The sequence below is a fragment of the Rhinoraja longicauda genome, chromosome 12, assembly GCF_053455715.1.
Source record: "Rhinoraja longicauda isolate Sanriku21f chromosome 12, sRhiLon1.1, whole genome shotgun sequence".
NCBI lineage: Eukaryota > Metazoa > Chordata > Chondrichthyes > Rajiformes > Arhynchobatidae > Rhinoraja > Rhinoraja longicauda.
In genome coordinates, this window is record NC_135964.1 from 32513719 (window position 1) to 32538269 (window position 24551).

The 24551-nt window shown below is 40.8% G+C and overlaps 1 protein-coding gene across 1 annotated transcript in view; it reads left to right on the plus strand.

Annotated features, from left to right (window-relative positions):
* Positions 1–24551, plus strand: part of LOC144598444 (uncharacterized) — a 91930-nt gene that overhangs the window by 34439 nt on the left and 32940 nt on the right. Inside the window, exons 17-23 of the mRNA XM_078408587.1 lie at positions 5662–5914; positions 6835–6952; positions 11702–11852; positions 15332–15618; positions 16098–16186; positions 16484–16597; positions 23938–24040. Of these exons, the coding sequence (XP_078264713.1) occupies positions 5662–5914; positions 6835–6952; positions 11702–11852; positions 15332–15618; positions 16098–16186; positions 16484–16597; positions 23938–24040 (1115 nt within the window). The remainder of the gene's footprint in view (positions 1–5661; positions 5915–6834; positions 6953–11701; positions 11853–15331; positions 15619–16097; positions 16187–16483; positions 16598–23937; positions 24041–24551) is intronic.

The window sequence follows — 24551 nt, forward strand, 5'->3', positions numbered from 1 at the left end:
ATTCCGGATGTGAGGTGAGGTGGATACTGGGAGACCATCAATGTTGAGGATGAAGTTTTGGGTGGATTTGATATGGTGTGATCAGTTATGGTGTATATTTTACAAGTTCTCGGAAATAACAGGAATTCCAAGAAATAGCCACTTGGTCACTAGATATTTTAAATATTTGTGCCTTTTAAAGCTGATTTCAATTCATTTTTTAACGAATTCAAAAATAAGAAGGGAGCAATCACACTAATGGGATTACATTATACGCCTCCCAATAGTCAGAGGGAGATAAAGGATCAGACATGTAGACAGATTATGCAAGGCATGGTGGTGCAGCGGTAGAGTTGCAGCCTTACAGCATCAGAGACCCAGGTTCAATCTGTACGGAGTTTGTACGTTCTCCCCGTGACCTGCGTGGGTTTTCTCTAGGATCTCTCACACTCCAAGGGCATACAGATTTATAGGCTAATTGGCTTGGTTAAATTTCCCTGGTGTGTGTGTAGGATAGTGAAAGTGTGCAGGGATCACTGGTCGATGTGGACTTGGTGGGCCAAAGGGCCTGTTTCCGTGCTGTATCTCTAAACTAAACTAAACCAGATCAAGCTGTGAGGAAACAGGAGACGAGGAAACTTGGAGTAGAGAAGATTACAGAAACAGAACTAGAACTTATTGCTCCCCAAAACAAATTTTAAAAACAGTGTTGTATTTCTCCAAGATCTTCTGTTTCCTCCCACACTCCAAAGACATACAAGTATGTAGGTAAATTGGCCTGGTATAAGTGTAAATTGTCCCTAGTGTGTAGGATAGTGTTAATGTGCGAGGATCGCTGGATGGTGTAGACTCGGTAGGCCAAAGGGCCTGTTTCCTTGTTGTATCTGTAAACTAAACTAAAACTAATTACGGAAGAATGCAAGAACCACAGGGTTGTTGTAGTGGGTAACTTTAACTTCCCCAATATTAACTGGGACTTAGTCAGGGCAAGAGGGTTAGACAGGGCAGAATTTGTTGATTATATCCAAGAAGGTTTCCTTAAACAGTATGTGGATAATCCGACTCAAGGAGGGGCCATACTGAACCTTGTATTGGGACATGGGCGCGGCCAGGTGACTGGTGTTGCGGTGGAAGAAGAATTTGGAGATAGTGATCACAACTCCATAAGTTGGGTCTCAACCCGAAACGTCACCCATTCCTTCTGTCCAGAGATGCTGCCTGTCCCGCTGAGTTACTCCAGCATTTTGTGTCTATCCATAATTTTTAAGATCGTTTTGAATAGGGACAGGTCTGGATGTTGGGGAAAGATGCTTAATTGGGACAAGGCAGATTACAATGTCATTAGGCAGGAGCTAAGAAGGGTAGATTGGGGAGCAGTTGTTATTGGGTTAGTCCACAGATGACATGCGAGATTCGTTTAAAGTCCTGCTGATCAAAGTGCAGGATCAATAAGTTCCAGTAGGGAGGGGGAATAAGGGTGGCAAGGTAAGGAAACCGTGGATGACCAAAGTGGTTGCAAACTTGGTAAGGAAGAAAAAGCATATGTCAGGTTTAAGAAGGTGGCAGTAGACAGCTTATGAGGAACATAAAATAAGCAAGAAAGAACTGAAGCAGGTGATTAGATGGCCCAAATGTCATTGATGATACAGATTAAGGAAAATGCCAAGGCTTTTTATAGGTATGTTAAAAATAAGGTGACTGGAGAGAAGGTAGGGTCGCTCAAAGAAAGAAGGATGAAATCTATGCTTGGAGGTGAAGTATGTAGAGGTACTAAACTAGTACTTTGCATCTGTATTCACCAAAGAGAAGGGCTTGGAGGACAGCGCGATCAGTGTGGAGAATACAAGTACACTAGGGCAGATTGAGTGTGGAGATGGTGCTGAGGCTCTTGAAGAACTTTCAGGTGGATAAATCTGCAGGGCCTGATGGATCTATCCCAGGTTATTGAAGGAGGCAAGAGAGGAAATTACATGGGCCTTGACGAGGGTATTTGTTTCTTCTCTAGCCATAGGCGTGTTCCTGGAAAACTGGAGAGTGGCCAATGTTGTGTCTTTATTTAATAGAGGAAGTAGAGAGAATCCAGGGAACTAGAGGCCGGTGAGCCTCACGTTAGTAGTTAGGGAAACAATTGGAGAGAATTCTTCGAGATAAGATTTACTCTTATTTGGAAGAGAATGGGCAAATTAGGGACAATTAGGCTTTGTCTGTGACAGGTTGTATCTCAATAACTTGGATGAGTTTTTTTGAGGAGGTGACAAAGGAGATTGATGAAGTAGGGCGGTGGATGTTGATAACATGGATTTTAGTAAGGCTTTTGATATGGTTCCTCTTGGTAGGCTGATCCAGAAGATTGAGATGTATGGGATTCACGATGACTTGGTTGTATGGATTCGGAACTGGCATATTCATAGAAGATGGTTATGGTGGAAGGAAGATAATCAGACAGGAGGTCTGTGACCAGTGAAGATCCGCTGAGATCTGTACAGATGGAATTTAACCCAAGCAAGTGTGAGGTATTGCACTTTGGGAGGTTGAATATAAGGAGAGCGTATGCAGTTGATGGCAAGACCCATAACAGCATTGATGTGCAGATGGATCTTGGAGTCCAAGTTTGTAGCTCACTGAAGATGGCAGCACAAGTAGATAATAATAATAATAATGCATTACATTTATATAGCGCTTTTCATATACTCAAAGACGCTTTACAGGGATTTAAAGAACATAGGGAAGTGAATAAATCGATAAATAAATAAACGAACAGAGAAAGGAGACAGAAGGTGAGGTGACCTTCAGTGGTTGAAGGCAGTACTGAACAGGTGAGACTTCAGTGATGTTTTGAATGTGGTGAGTGAGGAGGAGTCTCTGACGGTTTGGGGTAGTGAGTTCCATAGGGTGGGAGCAGCGATGGAGAAAGCCCTGTGGTGGTAAAGAAGGCATGCTTGCCTTCATGGTATGCTTGCCTTCATTGTTTGGGGTATTAAATAGGAAGTTATGATGCAGCTCTAAGGACTTTGTTTAGGTCATAATTGGAATATTGTGTGCAGTTCTAGTCACCCCATTACAGGAAAGATGTGGAAGTTTTGAAATACGTGCAGAGGAAGAATGCTACCCTGATTAGAATGTTTCAGCTACAGGGAGAGGTTGGATAGACTTGGATTGTTTTCTCTGGAACATTGAAGGTTGAGGGGAGACGATAGACGATGGAGCAGCAGGACACCAGGCGCCTTTGGCAGGGGCTACGGACTATAACTAGCTACAGGTCCAGCACCCCCTCAACCGGAAGTGCCGGCTCCTCCTTAGCTGATGACCTGAACTCTTTTTACGGACGGTTTGAGACGGGTAACACCACCAGCTCGCCGTCTAAAAACAGCACCGAAGGGGCGCTGGCTAGCGAGGCTGGAGGGGGATCCACCGCCGGGGATGTGCACACATTCTCGGTGTCCGAGCATGAGGTGAGGTGGGCTCTGACGCGTGTGAACACGAGGAAAGCTGGAGGCCCAGATGGTATATCTGGGCGAGTACTAAAGTCTTGTGCTACTCAGCTTGCTCCAGTGCTCACCACAATATTCAACCTCTCCTTGGCAAAGTCCGTGGTCCCTGCATGCTTCAAAAGATCCATCATTGTACCGGTGCCAAAGAATGCCTCTCCAGCGTGTTTAAATGACTACCGACCGGTGGCCCTCACCTCGGTTGTCATGAAATGCTTTGAGAGGCTAGTCAAGAAGCACATCTGCGCCCTCCTTCCTCGCAACATGGACCCACTACAGTTCGCATACCGTCCGAACAGGTCCACGGATGATGCGGTCTCCCAGGTTCTACACACCGCTCTCTCTCATCTGGACAGCCAGGGGGGCTATGTGAGGATGCTGTTCATTGACTTTAGTTCAGCATTCAACACAATAGTCCCCAGCAGACTGGTTGAGAAGCTGCTGCAACTGGGGCTTAGCACCCCTCTGTGTGCCTGGGTCCTGGACTTTCTCACTGCCAGGCCCCAAGTGGTCAGGATGGGGGAACACACATCTAGCTCCCTCACCCTGAACATAGGATCCCCCCAGGGCTGCGTCCTTAGCCCCCTACTGTACTCCCTGTACACACATGACTGTGGGGCCAGGTTCAGCTCAAACTCCATCATCAAGTTTGCTGATGACACTGTGGTGGTGGGCCGGATCTCCAACAACGATGAGAAGGCCTACCGGGAGGAGGTGGCTGATCTGGCACTCTGGTGTCAGGACAATAGCCTCCTCTTGAATGTCACTAAAACAAAGGAGCTGATTGTGGACTTCAGAAGGGCTAAACATCCAAGGACGTACACGCCACTCGAGATAAATGGGTCTATTGTGGATAGGGTGAGCAGTTTCAAATACTTGGGAGTCCGCATCGCAGAGGATCTGACGTGGGCAACGCACATTGCCGCACTGGTGGGTAAGGCTAAGCAGCGCCTTTACCACCTTAGACAACTGAGGAAATTCAGAGTGTCGCTGAGGATCCTTCATTGCTTCTACTCTGGGGCTGTAGAGAGCATCCTGTCCGGCAACATTACAGTCTGGTTTGGGAACAGCTCTGCCCAGGACAGGATGGCCCTGCAGAGAGTGGTGCGTTCGGCAGAACGCACCATGGGAACTACACTCGTCCCCCTGCAGGACCTATACATCAGGAGGTGCAGATCCAGAGCAAGCAAGATCATGAGGGACCCCTGCCACCCCAGTAACGGACTGTTCCAGATGCTACGATCAGGCAAACGCCTCCGCTGTCACGCTGTGAAAACGGAGAGGATGAGACGGAGCTTCTTCCCACAGGCCATCAGGACTGTCAACTTTGATAACCCCAGAGACTAAATTTTTGTCGACACTTTTTGTGCTATGTTTAGTAACTTATTAACTTTATTTATATGCTGTAACTGTAATTCTTTTTGTGCACAACCCACAGGCATTGCCACTTTCATTTCACTGCACATCGAGTATGTGTATGTGACAAATAAATTTGACTTGACTTGACTTGACTTGAAATATGTAAAATTATGAGAGGGATAGATAGGGTAGACAGTCAGAACCATTTTCTCAGGGTAGAAATGTCCAACACTAGAGGACATAGTTATAAGGTGAGAAGGAAAGGTTTAAGTCCGGGGCAAGTTTTTTTTTCAGAGTGGTGGAAGCCTGGAACGCATTGCCAGGGATGGTAGTGGAGGCAGATACAATAGTAGTGTGTGTAGAGGTTTTTAGATAGGCACATAGTAGTGTAGGGAATAGAGGGTTATGTATCATGTACAGGTAGATGAGATCAGTTAAACTCGGCATCATGTTCGGCACAAACATTGTGGGCCAAAGGCCCTGTTCCTGTGCTGTACTGTTCTATGTTTACATAAATGCATTTAAACCACTGATGAAGAAGGAAAATGTTTCACTTCTACTTTTCTGTACTATATCAAATATGGAATTACATTTTTCATCATTAGCTAGTCTGCTGCATATCTGGAATTGAACCTGGAAGCAATTTTGTCACATGAATTAGTGTTGTGTTTCATGATGCCTTTCCCAGTTGAGACATTCTGGATGAAACTATATTTTGTTAAGGCTTTACATTTATTGACAATGTATAGATTTCATATTACTTAAATTATACGTGTTAATACAATTTTGCAGAAAATTTGTGAAAATACTATCTTCAATTTGTTTTTATTTTTAGGACGAATACTAAGGACCACAAATGAAATAGAGAGTCAAGAAAATGAGAAAGCTATTAATGTTAATGATACCGATTCAGGTAGCAGCAAAACGGCAATGACCTTCATCAAGAGAGAAAAGAAAGACTCCAATTCAGAACCTGAATGTAAACTATTACAAGAAACGGAAGAGACAATAACACGTTTGAAGAAGGATGAAGTAATTCCATTTTTGAAAACATCACCTTTAATAACACAAAATATGGAACTGTCTGGGTAAGTGTCAACTCTCAGATCAGAATAGCTGTTGAAACTGTCAGAATTTCAAATAAATTATATATTATGAGGCCCTGAAAAGCATAGAACACGTCCCATACCTTGGGAGCCATCTCTCTGTTAAGACAAAAAAACAAACTGCTGGAAGTTTGGGTCAAATAGCAGCTAATCCGGTGGGGGTGGGAGGGGAAGAGAAAGGAATTCTGGACTGTTTGGGTTAAGATCATACAATGGGTAGGGAGTGCACCTTTGCAAGAAAGAAAAGGCACTTTTCTAACTGGTTCCTTCCAGAAGTAGCACTTTGGGTGGGGGAGGAGGGGGGGAGGAGGTGTTGGTGGTGGTAGTGCAGAGCAACATTTGAGGGAGCATTTGCTGAAACAATGCTGGTGTTGGGGCAGTCCGGTGGGATGCTCTGACTGATATCGGTACATCACTGAGGGAGCAACCCAACACCCCCTGCTGTCGTGTATCACTTGCATCTTTTTTTCTAGCCTGCTGGGTAATATTGCTTTCCAACTCATTGGTAAGTATTGTACAAGAAGGGTCTCGACCTGAAACGTCACCCATTCCTTCTCTCCTGAGATGCTGCCTGACCCGCTGTGTTACTCCAGCATTTTGTGTCTACCTTCAATTTGAACCAGCATCTGCAGTTATTTTCCTACACATGCTATATTTCATGTTTGTTTTTCAGTAATGTTTAATATTATTGATTACATGAAAACATACTTAACTCATAACAAGCTGGCATATTTCACTAACTGGCACCCTGCATTCCCCAAGGATGCTGGATAATGATTTATGTCTTCCAATAGTTTGGTGTTAATAAGTACATAACCCTTTTCTGAAGGTGGTTACTCACTACTGTTAAAACTCCAGTAAAGCTAAATTGACTTGAGACTTCTTACAATCTCTTGTGTCAGCAGGAAAAAACTCAGAGTTTGCAAGTCTGAATTGCCTGACTCTGAATTGACATCAATAGAACGGCCTAAAACAAAGACGGCGCTTCTTCAGGCTCGTCGAAGAAAGCTTCAGGAGCAGGTGAAAATAAAAGCATCCAATAGACTTTGTTGAGTAAATTCCATAAAACCCTATCAATTCATAATTTCCAATTAATTATTTTGGTGGTATTGGTTGAGTAATACATGTGTCTCAGTCAACCAAACCATTGATTTACTGATAATTTTGAATGGTGTTTCTGCTCTCTTATATTGGCCTTAATAAGTGCACTGAATTTTAATTGAATATAAATGCAAAAGACACCTGGTTGAGTTTTAAAGACTACATAATTGTTATAAAAGTGGTTTCTCACTACAGGTTAAAACTCTGCTAAACTAATTTGATTTGATGTGTGTTCTCCTTATAATTTCTTAAAGTAACAGCTGGAAAAAAAAGGAATTAGAAAGTCCGATTTACATTGATTTTCAACAAGATTTGGTCAAACCGCCATCTATTCAAATTTTGTTTGTTGAGATTATGCATGCACAAATTTCACTATGTGTTAATAATAGTGGCAACATAGACTGCATTAAAATATTGGAAGAATATTATAATAAATTTTATAAGAGAAAAGAAAAGTATTATGCAGACTATTTTGCAATCTGATAGGAAAGAAAAGCAGCAGAGTCACCAGTTATGTCAGACATTCTTCCTGTTTTAATAAGTATTTAGGAAACCGATCCATTTATTCTGTCCACAGTGTAATTACATTGATAATGTTAGATGTGAAAGTATTCCTTGCAGATCTGACATTTACAATTGAACAACTCGCACAACTGTTTCCCCATATGCTTACCTCGTATGGAAAGCAGTTATGTGAATTTCCTATTGGAGGTAAGAGAGAGAAACTAGTAAAAGTCAGTTCGCACACAGGGCAAGTCTGGAACAACAATTGAGATGACGAGAAGATTATCTGTTTCTGTGATTTTGGTTGAGATATAAATATTGTTTGGATGGGAATGCATAATGTTTATGTTTAATAGCGACATGAGAGAGGAGCTGGCCAAAGTTGATTGGAAGGGGACCCTAGCCGGAATGACAGTGGAGCAGTAATGGCAGGAATAATCTGGAAGACGCAGGATCTTTTCATCTCAAAGAGGAAGAAACGTACTAAGGGGAGAATGAGGCAACCATGGCTGATAAAGGAAGTCAAAAATAGCATAAAAGCAAAAGGGAAGGCATATAATGTACAAAGATTGGGGGGATTGGGAAGCTTTTAAAAGCCAACAGAAGGCATCTGGACCACTGGAAAATGACACTGGAGAAGTAGTAATGGGAAACTAAGAAAGGGTGGATGAACTGAATACGTTTTTTGCATCAGTCTTCACAGTGGAAGACCCCAGCAATGTGCGAGAAATTCAAGAAGCATGGGGCAAAAGTGAGTGCAGTCACTATTACAGAGGAGAAGCTGTTTGGGAAGCTGAAAGGTCTAAAGGTGGATAAGTCAACTAGACCTGATGGACCACACCCCAGGGCTCTGAAAGAGGTAGCTGTTGATATTGTAGAGCCAATAGTAGTGATCTTTCCTGAATCTCTAGAATTAGGAATGGTTCCAGAGGACTGGAAAATCGCAAATGTGACTCCACTGTTTAAAAAGAGAGCAAGGTAAAATAAAGGAAATTATAGGCTGGTTAACAGAAAGGTAGACACATTATGCTGGAATAACTCAGCGGGTCAGGCAGCATCTCGAGAGAGAGAGAGAGGGAATAGGTGACGTTTTAGTATATAGATAGATTATTACAGATAAGGTTTTGGGTACTTGGAAGCATTTGATAAAATAGGCCAAAGTCAGCATGGTTTTGTTAAGGGAGATCTTGCCTGACAAATCTTGGAGTTTTTTGAGGAGGTAACAAACAGGATAGACAAAGGAGATTCGATGGATGTAAATTACTTGGATTTTTAGAAGGCCTTTGATAAGGTACTTAGGAACTAAACAAGTTAGGAGTCCTTGGTATTCGAGGCAAGCTACTAGCATGGATAGAAAATTTGTGGACTCGCAGAAGGCAGAGAGTGGGAATTAAGAGGCCTTTTCTGGTTGGCTGCCAGTGACTAGTGGTGTTCCTAGGGATCGATGTTCGGTCCGCTACGTTTCATGTTATATGTTAATGATCTGGATGAGGGAATTGATGGCTTTGCAGCCAGGTTTGCAGATGATACAAAGATAGGTGGAGGGGCATGTGGCATTTAGGAAGCAGGGAGTCAGCAGAAGGACTTGGACAGGTTCAGAGAGTGGGCAAATAAATGATAAATGGAAAACACCATAGCAAAGTGTACGGTCATGCACTGATAGAAGGAATAAAGGCATAGACTACTTTCTAAATGGAGAGAGGATTCAGAAATCGGAGGGGCAAAGGGACTTGGGAGTGCTGGTGAAGGATTCCCGAAAGGTTAATTTGCAGGTTGAGTTAGCAGTAAGGAAGGCAAATGCCATGTTAGTATTCATTTCGAGGAGATCAGAATGTAAAAGCAAGGATGTAATGCCGAGGCTTCATCAAACATTTGGAATATTATGAGCAATTTTGGGCTTCATATCTGAGGAAGGATGTGCTGGGTTTAGAGAGGATCCAGAGGAGGTTTACAAGAATGATCCTAGGGATGATTGGGTTAACATGAGGAGCATTTCAAGGGGAGTTTAGAAGGATGAGTGTGGATCTCATTGAAACCTATGGGATAATGAAAGGCCTAGATAAAGTGGACATGGAATGGATGTTTCCAGTAATGGGAGAGTCTGGAACCAGAGGGCACAACCTCAGAATAAAAGGATGCACCTTCAAAATGGAGATGAGGATTTTTTTTAAGCCAGAGGGTGGTGAATATGTGATATCCATTGCCATAGACAGCTGTGGAGCCCAATACATTGGGTATTTTTAAGGTGGGGATTGATAGGTTCTTGATTAGGAAGGGCTTCAAAGGTTATGGGGAGAAGGCAGGAGAATGGGATTGAGAGGAAGACGTAGATTAGCCATGATTTAATTGACGGAGTAGACTCAATGAGCTGAATGGCCTAATTCTGCCCCTTTTTCTTTCGGTTATAATGTTACAACAAAACTTGATTTGGGGATTATACATATGTTGTGGCAATTGATACTTGCATCCTCCCTTTAGGTGTTATTACACAAAATTGTTTCCATAGACAGAACGTATGTTGGGTAGTAAATGTCTAAGGCTTGTGCAGGTTACCTTAGAGTAAAAACTAAGGTAAAAGGTCTGGGAGCATTGTAAGATTTTTTGCACATAGATATCGTTATTTTATTTGTAAATTGTACTCTGTGAGTCACACCACTGGTATTTTTTGATTATGTATCTATTTTTAGTGCCACCCTTGAACGTTTCATTCCCAGGCTTGGTCCAGTATTCCTGTGGAGGACACCCTTAAGCTGGACATAAATAAATGGTCAAAGAAATTATATTTGTAATCACCAGGATCTAGTCACAAGATCATAAAACATGATGAAATTATTTACACAATCTGTGGAAGGTCACCAGTTCAAATCCTCAGTGCCCAAGAATTTGCAATTCACTCCAGAAGATATGCTTATAGTGTGCATGCAAGAATCTTACGACATTATATTTTTGAACAGTAATAAATCTAAAACCATCTGTCTGTTCAGTGGTGTGAAGCTGCCTCACATTAATGGCCATTACAATTTTTGACTAAGTAAGGCATGCGTTAGACTAAGTAAGTAGCAATTTACAAAGTGGCACTGTGATGCAGTGGTTAACACTGCAGTTTCACAGCTCTGGAGACCCAAGGTTGATCCTGACATTGGGTGCTGTATGTGTGGACTTTATACATTCTCCCTGTGACGATGCGGGTTTCCCTAGGTGCTCCGCTTTTCTCCCATGTGCCCAAGACATGTGGGTATATAGGTTAAGTAACAACTGTTAATTGCTCTTGCTGTAGATGTATCAGGAGTGGAGGTGATTGTTGATGGGGATGTGAGAGAAAAAGTTGTTATGTAGTTGGTGACTTTCCATGTTGTATGTCTCTGACTCATTTATCCACATCTGACCGGTGGTACTCCTGGCCCTTCTTCACTTTGAAGATCCCAAAAGCCAAAGTGCATAGATATCCTTCCAATCAATGGCAGTTGTCAACACAGGCTAGTTTAGTTTAGAGATAGAGTGCAGAAACAGGCCCTTCGACCCACCGGGTCCGAGCGACCAGCGATCCCTGTACACTAACACCTATCCTACACACACTAGGAGCAAATTATGGCTTTACCGATGCCAATTAACCTACAAACCTGTAGGTCTTTGGAGTGTGAGAGGACACCGGAGCATACGGAGAAAGCTCTTAGTCAGGATTGAACCTCGGTATCTGGCGCTCTAAGGTAGCAACTCAACCGCTGTGCTTGTGTTTGTTTACTGTTTCTACCTAGGAGCTAGAAGACATTGAGTTTTACCTCATTTTGAGAGTTTCAAAAAGATGAGTTAATGCTATGAGCAGATGCTTTCTGACTCTATGCAGCAGTCGGTTCTCTTCCTGCCCTAAAATGAGGACTTTTTTGTGAAAACAGAAACCATTTATAGTGCATAACCCACCTGGAATTGGAAGAAGGTCAAAGCAATGTGTTTTTACAAGATAATAATTTTAGAGAAGTTTATAATTAGTTGATTTCTCTTGCAATGCCTAATCTGTCAAAATCATGTCTGTATATTCTTATTCTTGCTCCTGATTGTTCAGGATTGTTTACTTTTGCTCTTTGAGAATACGAGCAAATATGCAGCAAGTTGCTATTATTGAAATCTATTTGGCTAGAAAAATTGGTTTGTATTTTTGTGCTTCAGGGCCAGAAATTATTTATGCACAGTAGTTCAGAGGAGGATGAAAGGGAATCATCAGCAGAGCGACCCAAAAGACACTCTAGAACATTACTGCTCTCTTCACCAAAGAAACTCAAGACTCTATCAGATAATCATCCGATCAACAATGATGAAGGTATTTCAAGATTTAAAAAAATTATTTCAAGATTAAAGCCTGGATTTTTCCACCCTTTTGGTGTTAACAAAGAATAGAGCATAGAAAATAGTAGCAGCAGGTCCATTCAGTCGTTTTTAGCCTGCTCTGCCATTCAGTGCAGTCATCGGTTAAAGCTCGTTATGCCGTTTATAAATTTTTGAGGAAATAGTAAGTGGTAGAGAATTCAACAGATTTTTTATCCTGAACTATAACTATAGCACTATAATCTTATGAATGAGTGTAACTTTACTCTATTTAAACTAATCAGAACTCAAACAATATTAAACAAATTAGAGGAAGTTTGCAAACTCGGATGAATGGAGGAATTAAGGTTTTCTTTTAGGTGGAAACTAGTGGAAATGTGGAAGGATTTGAAAACGTGTTTTTTAAATTGACTTAGGTTTGTGCCCTGGCAAATCCTCAATGAGCTCAGTAGCGAGTTTATATGTCAGGCATCCATGTTTTGGACAGTCTCGCGTTGATGGACTGTGCAAGGTGGAAGTTGGCCTTCCTCCTGATGTTGGTAGTTCAGCTCCTCCAAAATGTACTTTGAGTAAGCAACAGGTCAAATAGAACAGTGGAGAGTTTGAGTGGTGATAGTGACGTACAGTTGTTGATACAAATCAGGATTCAGATGGTTATCATATAAGGGTTGTCATATACGTGAGAAATAGGTTGGGGAGAGCAAGTCTAGACCCTTATGAGTCTAGACCCTGCTGCACGAAATAGTGAAACTGATTCCAGTATTAACTATCAATTCTCTACTGTGATTGGTTGGTTTCCTGGTGTACCCCAGTCTCCTGAGCTAACTGATCTGATGTGATTTCAGTCACCTTTTACAAGTAGTAGTGATGTCTCTGCATAAATTTCTGCAACTGCCTTCAACTCCACACATCCAACAATTATAATCCACATTTGTTGCTCCGTTCCAAATACTTCGGCATGTTTTTCACTTGCTGTCTTTGTTCCAGACTCTTGTGGCACAGGAAATCTATTTGCAAGACTGAAGATGCATGTACCAGCTTAAATAATTATTTGCCATCTTCTCTGTATGCTTCCTGTGTGACATTAACGACATAGTTTAAAAAATAAAAATAAAAATAAAACCTCTGCATGCAACCTTTTTGTGTTATAATCTTTAACCACATCCTTTAATCAAAGGATTATATGTAGCGCTTTACTTTCCAAGCTTGCCAGAACCAGGTCATTCAATGTGACATATCCCCCAACCCAATTTTTATTGGCTTTTCCCTGTTTATGTCATCCTTCATCGTGTGCAAATCAGGGGATGGTATAGTGATTATACCACTGCACTGATCATTTGGATATTAAAATACCAGCACATTTACGATGAATTTGTATTTTTAAAAAAAATTTAATGGCCTTAATGGTGTTTCTATTGGTGTAAAAGCAAACTAGTTTATTTATATCTTATAAAGAAATTAAACTTCTATTACCACCTCTGACTACAGACCTATAGGAAAATGGTTGATTATCAGCTGCTCTCTGAAACAGTTGTAACATTGCATGACAACAATATAGGGGGAGTGTCAACAATAAACATGATGCACCACTCTGAATTAACTTCAAATTCTGATATGTGTAGGAAGGAACTGCAGATGCTGGTTTAAACTGAAGATAGTCATAAAATGATGGAGTAACTTAGCAGGACAAAAAGCATCTCTGGAGAGAAGGAATGGGTGATGTTTCGGGGCAAGACCCTTCTTCAGACTGAGCTGAAGAAGGGTCTCGACCCTAAACGTCACAAATTCCTTCTCTCCAGAGATGCTGCCTATCCCGCTGAGTTACTTCAGCATTCTGTGTCTATCTTCAAATTCTGATATGACAGAGGTGCTCCAAGTTTTAAAAGAAACCCTGCAAAGTCCTTTTCAGCAACTTCTTAGTGTGTATCAGAATTAAGATAAAGGCCTAATTTATGTCTCAGTCTCGTGTATTAACACCGTAAGAATAGACCTACTATTATGGTGACGCAGTATTATGCAAACGAAAGGAAGTGGTCTTGGGAGATGTAAACTTACATATCATGTCAGTCAACAGGTATGGGCAGCCATCTAACGTCACCTGACGGTTGATGAATAGTGTGAATCATGTTGAGCACCACATGAGAGAAACGTTAATAGTAGCAAAGGCAGGAAATATATGCGAGGTAGAGACCTCTAAGCCACACTATCACTGAATTGGCAGAGCTGGCAGACTGGACTTAGAACAGATATTTTGGGAAACAACACATGGTGGAAAAACTCCAATCTATAACCTCAGTCTCACCAATCTATTTTTAGATTATATCAGTATCACCACACAGTCATTGTGAAGATGAATTCTTGATTTCTTATTGAAACTACCTCCTTTCTCTGTTCATTCATTGTAATGTGAATTGCAAATATCTAATTGCCCTGTAAAGCTGCAGCAAGTAAGAATTTTATTGTTCTGGTTCATATCCGGTACATGTGACAAATAAACATTCTTCACTCACTGGGAACCAAAACAAGAATATTATCTCGTATGTCAGAAATAAATTAAAATGGTTCTGCAAACCTCACCATTTTCTTTTTGCCTGGGCAATTGTTATACTATTGTCTTTAACTTTATTATCCTGCACCTGGAGTTTTATTTTTGAATTTAAATGTCAAAATTAATTGAATTTATGGATTTTGTGATTATCATGAGACGTATGACTTTAATTCCTATGGACAAAGGTAGATTTTCTCTATGGGACTAAAAGCCCTGCAAGGTAATTGTATTCCTTATTACACAGCACTGGGCTCCAGATTTGATTTGTACTTTGAGATATGTTACCCAATTTAAATTGTTGAATGTTGTTTTGCTACTCCCGAGTGTTATTCAGAAATTGTATGGGAGGATTAGGGGTGGTGGTGGTGGTAGATGCTTGGAGGAGAAGTTTCCATCCCCTAACATTGCAATCAAATGACCTAATGGCGCTCACTAATTTGCAAAAGAAACCAAACTTTTAGGTGAAGTTCATGCCTGTATCTCATTTACGGGATTAGTACCAGTTATTTGGAAGAGGACATAAAAGATGATTAATAATATATTCCTTTATTCGTCCCACAACGGGGAAATTTACAATTTAGAAATGGTCATTACAATTAATGATGTTGAAATTAAATGTACATGGAATAGAAACATCTGCAGCTGCTGGTGATCTGAAATAAAACAGAAAATTACCTCAGTAGTCGGGTAACATCTGCGGAAAGAGAAACAGTAAGCATTTCAGAGTAAGCACTTCTGTCCACAGATGTAAGTGGAAATCCTCGTGATGAACAGTGGAAACATTTTACTTTGATTTTCAGGTATCAGCTAAACAGTTATTGAAGTTGATCGCAATTAAATATACCCTGATTGATAGTTTGCTTTTCATGAAGGCAACATCAGAAATGTACCGGACTTACTAACTGTATATACTTGTAACTTTATAGGAGTCTCAGAAAACAAGAGCAGCATTGATTACAGAAAAAGCCATTCTATCCCTTCTGGAAACATTCTTGAATGTCCTTTGTTCTCTCAACAAGCACAACAAGAAACAGATAAACAGGAAAATAAAATAGATAATGAAAATGGAAATATACAAAACAAATTGATTCAAGATGACAATCACAAGCAACCAATGTCGAAATTACACAGAATCTGCAATGGTTATTATCAAGGGGATTATTGTTATCTTTTGGATGCCACAAAAGAAGGAAATATAGGTCGTTTTCTTAATGTAAGTAACCAATTATTACAGGAAATAGAAACTGACACATTTGGCGGTTGAACATCTTTGTAAATTTTATGAAATTTCCATTACTGTAGAAGTGGGTGAGGGGTACTATGACTAAAATGGAAAAGGGAATGAGCTGTGCACACAAATGGAAGAAACAACATATTCCTTCTCTTGAAATGCTGTTTAATTACTCAACATGTAAAAAAAAATCAAACAGCAGATGCTAAATAATCTAAATCTAAGAAAATGTTGGTAACACTCAGCAAATCAGGCAGCATCTGTAGAGAGAGAAACAGAGTTAAAGTTTCAGGTGGAAGGCCCTTTGTCAGAACTGGGGAAAGAGGGAAAAAAGTTAGCTTCAAACTATAGAGGAGGTGTGGGGGTTGGGGTGACATGAAATATCTTCAATTACATTTTTTTTCTATTTTGCTTGGCCTGGTTTGTGTATTCTGATCCTTATTTTCTGATCTTGTTTGCAGCATAGCTGTGATCCAAATCTAACGGTACAAAGTGTTTTTGTCGATACTCATGATAAGAATTTTCCCTGGGTGGCTTTTTTTACTAATAGGTAAGAAGATATTAACAGACACTTATTTGATAAATATATTAATAACAGTTTTTAAAAATAAGAATTTCAGAAAACAGCTGACACATGACTTTAATTCATTCATTACTCTAGTTCAATATTACTAATATTGAACTGGACTTATTTCATAAGAATAATATAAAGCCATCAAACTTTGTACCATATTTATTCATGTGTTTGACACTTGCTCTTAATTGCATTAGTTTGAAAGCTGTCTTAATGAGGAAGGCCACCTCTTCCTTTATTGAGAGACTCATTGTGTGTGCCTGTTTTTATTAGGTATGTTAAAGCAGGATCAGAGTTGACATGGGACTACAATTACTCGGTGGGATCCATACCTGAAGAAGAAATTCCATGTCTTTGTGGATCCATCAAATGCAGGAACATTATAGTGTGATACCTCCAGCTTAATCATTACAAGGTTGGGAAATGAGGATATAATTCTCTAAATTCTACCATCAAAGATATCTTCATTCACTCTAATATGAATCGGAAATGATTAATGTGCCAGTAAAACTGCAACAACTAAGATTTTCATTATCCATGTTCATATCTGATACATGTGACAAATAAATACTCTTGCCTCACTGGGAACCAAAATAAGAACATTATCTTGCACATCAGATTTGATTTATGATTTGTGATATGTTACCTGATTTAAATTGCTGAAGGCTGCTTTGCTGCTCAGTGTTATCCAAAAACTGCATAGGGTTGGGGGTGATGGTAGGAGTGATAGATCCTGGGGGAGAAGTGTTCACCCCCTACACTGATGTCAAATAAATCCATCAATGCACTGTGAATTATCTTCTGCATTTGTTTGGCTCGTTTGTGGGTTTTGCCTCATTTATGATTTTGGGAAAGTTGTGAAAATATGTTTGTATCTCTGCTATAAGATGATTGCTGTATTATTTTGCTTTGGTTTTGAGTTAACAGCTTGAAAACCAAAGAAAAATTAACAACAAACAACCTAGTCTTGAAATAATAGATATTCCAAATGATGATTCCATATTTGTGAATACTTGATGCCTCATTTTTGATTATATAATGATCAATGAAACCATATAAATTTAAAATGTTCTAGTAGTTTTAAAATTCATTAAAGGCTCATTTCTGCACTAGTTTCCATGAACTGGATTAACCAGGATATCTTGTCTCCCTAAATTACATTACGGTATTTTGTTTATTATAATATCCACAACGCTGAATTTTGATACTTAATGTTTAATGTTAAGTTGTATTCAATCCAATTTTGTTTTCTGAGTTTTATTTTTATATGATTCATATAAGTTTTTAATTTGTTTCAAAGTTGCTATTGTTTTTTTTCTTGAGTGAAAGTGACTGCTTATTTGTAATACAAGTATACCTTAAATTATGCAATGGTGGATGTACAGATTTGAAATTCTGCGTACAAATGTTTTACATTACTATATGTGGGTGATTTATATTGGCATTGGTGGGAGTCATAGCAACTGGCAGAGCGGGCTTGGGATATTTCCCTAAGACCCAGGTTGGCAAGGCCCAGGGCAATCATCCAGGAAGAGGCCCGAGCAGGTGTGGAGGAAGAACGTGTGTGCAGGACGGTGGGGCTCAGGCGGCAGGGAGCATGGACAAGGTGGGAGAGCATACCGCAGCGCAGGATTACCTGGTCAAACATCATGCAGGCAGACTTCCAGCGCGTCCGGTTCCTTGTCCAAGCTGTCTACGATGCCCAACCAAGCCCAGCAAACCTCCACGTCTGGGGCAAGAGCGTGACACCTTCCTCCCCACTTTGCACTGGAAGGGGATCATTAGAACATCTCCTCAGCAGCTGCCCAAAGTCCCTGGGCGAAGGTCGCTATCGGTGGCGCCATGACCAGGTGCTTAAGGTGGCTGCTGAGAGCATAGCCACTACCATCAGTAGCAGCAAACACCACCATGCCCCGAAGAAATCAATCACTTCTGTCAAAGCTGGAGAGAAGCCTCGACCACAACCAAATACATGGGCGGGCCTCCTCTACACGGCCACTGACTGGCAGCTGCACGTCGATCTGGGCAAACAGCTGAAATTTCCGCAGCACATCACAGCAACATCACTCTGGCCAGACATGATCATCACCTCTGAAGTGACAAAACAGCTGATCATTCTGGAACTGACAATGCCTTGGGAAGGGCGTAGGGAAGAAGCAAATGAGAGGAAACGCGCAAAGTACCAGGAGCTGGTGGAGATGTGCCGGGACAGAGGCTGGAAGACATGCTATGAACCCATAGAGGTGGGCTGTAGAGGCTTTGCAGGACGCTCACTCTGCAAAGTCCTCAACCAATTGGTCATTACGGGGCTGGCAAAGAAGAGGGCCATTCAATCCGCAAGCAAAGCCGCAGAGAAAGCCACTAGATGTCTTTGGATTAAGAGGGCTGATCCGTGGGCAGTTGCTGCTGGGACGCAAGTCGGGGCCTGATCAACCACGGCTGGGTCGCTTGGGCGAGGGTTGTGAAACCCGAAACACCCGATGACCCCTGGTCACATCACTGAGGATGCGTCCCAGTGCATCCAGAAGATGTATCTTGCACACATATGTGGGTGATTTATAAACAAAATACTCTTATGGTAATAAATTGCCTTGAGGTATTCTAAGGATGTGAAATGCTCTACATAAATTATTTTCTTTACCTTTTTAATTGTAAATTATGATTTTGAGTGAATCTAAATGTCAATTATGGTTATTACAACTTTGTAGAAGCTCCAGTATAATATATTATGTTACTATTTTTACTATTTCCTATTGTCTCTTCGACTAACTTATCAGTAAACTTTAAATAAAAATGTGATCAAAGTGTATTGGTGAAATTTTCACTAACCTCGATCTTCTTTATCTGTATCCCTCCTGTAACATTTCTGATGAATTATTATATTGACACCTTTTTATTTGTTGACGTTAGTCTTTAGTTTTGGTTTCAGAATTTTTTATTGAAAACGTCATGTGGGATATGTGAACTGGAGGATCGACTTATGCAAGTTGCAGACATTTCCATTTGGGAGTAATGCCTGCTCTCTGTGAATTGCTTCCTTTTCTACACTTTATTCCTATTCCAGGACAAGAAGTGTTCTTTGAGGCAGACTTGTTGGACATTTTAACTCCACTCCACTGACATCATTGGTGGCCAGCTTCTTCCCAGCTTATGATAACACTGCTTGTTGAGGTATGCCTTCAGTGGGTCTTTGTTGCATTTACTTTGATTGCTTTGGGTTCTCTGGCTGTGATTGCGCTGGGATTATAAAGCTTATTTGGGGAGTTGAAAGTCAGCCATGTGTGCATGGTGTCCACGCCATTAGAGTTGATGTTGAGAATTATTGGTTAATGTTGGGTATGTTCGGGGAAGGACGCATTAGAGTGCATGGATCTTCTCAATGCGGAGGATTCTACAGAAACATCATTTCAGATTATCTACCCTAGATCTACAAATGAGTGAGTCACCCAAGTTTCACATTATACAGAGATTGGATAATGATTGAGTTGTACATCTAGATTTTGACGTCACTCCATGGGTCATAGTCAGCAATGTTGCATTGAAAGTTTCTCAAAGGAGGTTCTAGTGCACTGTGCTGAATAATATTTTTGATGTGTGCTGTGAGGTAAAGGTGCCCAGTAAGATAAGGAACATGATGCACTGGTTTTTTTCAAGTCAATCAGAGTTTATTGTCATATGCACAAGTACAAGGATCATGACGAGGATCCTTGATGATGGCTGCTACCTTCTTGAGGCAGTGCCTCATGTAGATGCTAGTGATGGTAGGAAGGGCTGTGCCTGTGGTGTGCATTGGAATTGCCATGATGCAATTGATCAGAATACTTTCTGTAGTACATTGGTAGTAGTTTATTATGGATATTTAGCAACATGCTGAATGCACAGGTACAATGAAAAAATTGGTTGCAGCAGCATCACATACACAACTCACAAAACTTAAATTATACATAAATTATGCATGAATTCTACAAAACTGATAAGAAAAATACTTTTCAAAAAACAAGAGAAAACATTAGTGCAAAACATAATTAGAAAACAACTTCATGCTAATGCAAGAGGTGGCCTCTGGTGTTCCATTGCTGAAGTAGGATTAGAAAGGTTCATTAACCTGATTGTAGGAAAATAGATGTACCTGAACCTGTGGTGTGGGTCTTGAGGCTCTCGTACTTCCTGCTCAATGGGAGCAGTGAGAACAGGGTATAGCACAGATGACAGGGATCCCTATTGATGGCTGCTGCCTTCTTGAGGCAGAACCTTATGTAGATGCTTGTGATGAAAGGAAGGGCTGTGCCTGTGATGTGCATTGGAATAAGCGAGTTCGGTATCTTGATAAACACAAGGAATCATGGGATTTGTCAAAGGTCATTCGGGATAATCAAAGAGCGTTGCTAGTGAACTTAATGGCTAATGTACACTGAAACAATGATTGATAAATGATTAAATGTAATGAAAGCAATTAAGAGTTGTATGAACTTCTGTACATTTACTGATTGAGTTCTGGATTTCAGTTCAGATCAAATCTTGTTGAACATAAAGTTGAACTTCTGACCCAAATGATCTGCAAGAGCAACAACACATTTACACACCAATGGAGGCAGTAAATTACATAATACTGCACAGGTGGTGAAAATATCAACAATATGAGGAATAAAGTGATTTCTCAGGATATTAAACCACTAGACGACCTGTTCAACATGTATGCAGACATTGGCAACCTTCTTGGTTTTATATACTTTTTCTCTGGTCATTTGCTGATAACCACCGCTGGGATGGAGAATCTAAATAGGCTTGGCGAAAAATTGTCTTTTTGAATGGGAAATCCTCGACCACCATTATGCAATCCCCAGGATCAACTGTTCCAAAATTCGCTCTTTCTAAGAATGTGTGTATCAGATGTTCACCCACCCCAAGCTTTTGATAAGAATGTGATCATGGCGTTTGGGGCAATTCCAACCAATAGTTTCACAGTGTTATGTATCTTGTAGTCGGACCATGTCAAAGCCTGCAACTGTAGATGCTGTGGTCGTTCTATAAATATCTCTGTGCAGTCGAGAATGCATCTCAGTGCTGGGCATTTATTTATTATCTGTTTTGGCTGTGTGGACTTTATCAAATCACTCGTGACTCATGACTAATTTTTGTACTGCACAATTTTACTTACACATGTACATGCACAACTCATTCAGAAGTCAACAAACATGCAAACAGCTTGTGGCCGTGGACTAGTACAGTAAGAGGTGAAAACCCCACAAATACTTTTCATATTATCTATCGATAGTTATAGAAATCTTACATTTCATTTCATTCTCCTCCCCCCCCACCCCCCCCCCCCCCCCCCCCACTCTCCCACAAAACAAAAACAATAAAAAATGGTTGTTATTAATCGTCACGATCTCACTCACTCACCGAAGCGGGCCAGCAAGCGACCAAGGAAAAGCCAATTAAACCAATCATCGTAGTTTTGTACAAATGAACCATAAATACACCTAATTAATAGTTTTGAAAGCAGTATTTTCTTACCTCGAAGAAGCAAAACTGGAAAATACGTATGAAACGCAGGTCTGTATACACACAGTAGCTCAGCAGGTGAGAATGTTTATCCCAAATGACCCATCACCTGGGCATGGGCAGTTGTACTACGGAACTCACTTATTGTCATACCAGGCCATGATGCAACTGATCAGGATACTCCAAAGACGTACAGGTATGTAGGTTAATTGGCTGGGTGAATGTAAAAATTGTCCCTAGTGGGTGTAGGATAGTGTTAATGTACGGGGATCACTGGGCGGCACGGACTTGGTGGGCCGAAAAGGCCTGTTTCCGGCTGTATATATATGATATGATATGATATGATACAATACATTGGTAGGTTTATTAAGAGTATTTGGTAACATGCTGAATTTCTTTAAACTTTGAATAATCCTATTTACCAGGTCTTGCTCTATGGCCCCTTTATACTGAATTGTGGAGGGTTGTTTGGAGCATCAAGACAAACAGAACGTTATTTTGACATTTTGCTTGAAAAGCCAAGCTTTCAAGAAGGCGCATACACTCCATTGGCATGAAACTGCCACTCTGATCTATTTATCTCTGATATTTTTACTATTATAATAAAGCTTGAGAAACAGCACCTTGTGGGCACATTGCAGCCTTCTGGACTCAATGTTGAATTATACAACTGGCTCATCAGAAGGAGCCAGATTATCCAATTTCGATATTGGCCTAGTGTTTCTCTCTCTATTAGCAGCTCTCCATTAGCATTCCAATAGCTCCAAGTGACCCAATGGGCATGCACTTCATAATTTTTACATTGGAAATCTGTAATGTAATTCTCTAAATGCCCTCATTACATAACTTTATATGAACAAAGGATCATGCCCCTTTAATACATTAACCAAAAGCCCCATTAATATGTTAACCAAAAGGATACTGCTTATCCCCAAGGTAACCTTTATCTCATTGTGTCAGAAAGAATTGCAGATACAGGTTTAACTCGAAGGTAGACACAAAATGCTGGAGTAACTCAGCGGGACAGGCAGCATCTCTGGAGAGAAGGAATCAGAGATATCCTCTTTACCTGTCCACAACACTCGCCAACTTTTTTTCTCTTTGCTCTGACTAAGGATCTCAAAATTGAAATGTTAACTTTGGTTCTTTTTTCACAGATAGTCCCTGATCAGCTAAGTGTTTCCAGTATTTTTTTTTATTTCAGAATTGCAGTATCTGCAGTTTTTTTGAAAATCATTTATTTCGCTGGTCTTATGTCAGTTAACATATGTGCCAAGCTGTTAATCAGTGCATAAATATACCTTTCACCTTGCAACGGAAGTTTGGCACAATTGTTCAGTGTAACGATAGTTACATTTGTGTAAACCAGCATCTGCAGTTCCTTGGTAGACACAAAAAACTGGTAACTCAGCGGGTCAGGCAGCATCTCTGGAGCGAAGGAATGGGTGACGTTTCGGATCGAGACCAATTCTTTTGTGTCTACCTTCAATTTAAACTAGCATCTGCAGTTTTTTTCCCTACACATCTGCAGTTCCTTGTTTCGACAAGTGGAGAAAAATGCTCGCTAATCGTAATCAGATTGCTATGAAGTTAATTCGTAATTTGATATCAGGTCGAAGCCTCAATTCTTCTGATTGTCTGATTTAGCGTTTTTGTTCTACCACCTCATTTAGAGGACAACTGTTTAATAAAAGGAGATTTTTATTTCCAAAAATAAACTTGATTCAGAATTTGAAAATGTATACAAAACAAGAACAGTGCAGAACTCTTCCGGTATTCTCAGTGTCTATACATTAATTGCGTGTATGGGGAAAAAAACAGCAGTCAAACAAAGGGTGGTCCGAGTCTGTTGCGCGTTGGGTATTTGAAAGTTAAACGTGCGCAAAGAATGCGAATAGCAAGCGGAAATGACAACGTATAAAGAGCCATATATTTCTCTCTTCACTGCCTCGTTATATTATTTTGTTCGTCTGTCAAACAATGAGATCATCAACGTCGAATTGCGTCTGCTCGTTTCCCGTTCCGAGGCCTTATTTAAAAAGAAAGTGAAACTGATCCGTGAAACTTCGAGACGGCGAGTAGGTGGGGGGCCTCCTTAGTCACAGCTACAGCCTCCTCAGTCACAAACTCCACACAACGGAGCAGTAACACCTTCAGTGGCTGGAGGTTCAGCCTTGTGTGTGAGTGTCGTTCGGAATCTACCAGAGCTGAGTCAATATGAGCACATGTGGACTGTGTTTAAGGGAAGCAGAAACCCAGCTTACGGGAAAACTCTTCGCCAGCAACACTGTTGGCAACAGCATCGCAGCGCATCAGAACTGCCTGGTAAGTCGAGACCACTGCGGCGAGTTCCAAATCCCGCGGGCGCTTTGGGATGTGTGATGTTTCGACTGAAATAGCAATTTGTTCCCACTGGATTTTGTCCCCCAAGGAGACTTTTTTGTATACTTCTATGATTTCCAACTTTTTCTTTTTCATTCACTTTCAACTCTGTAGAAGATAGTTTTTGGAAGAGGTCCCGAACCGAAACATCGCCAGTCCATTCCTTCTACCGATGCTGCCGAATACCCCGAGTTCCTGCAGCGTTTGTGTTTTGTTCATGGTGTATGTAAGATCGGATCACAAATGTTAATGTGATACAGTACGGAAACAGACCCTCCGACCACCTAGTCCATGCCGACCAAGATGCCCATCCAAGCTCGTCCCATTTGCCGTGTTATAGACAATAGGTGCAGGAGATATGTTTGACCCATATCCCCGGAAACCTTTCCTCCCCATGTATCTGTCCAAAACTTTTAAATGTTATTAGCTTTGCTTCACCCCCTTCTCCTGGCAG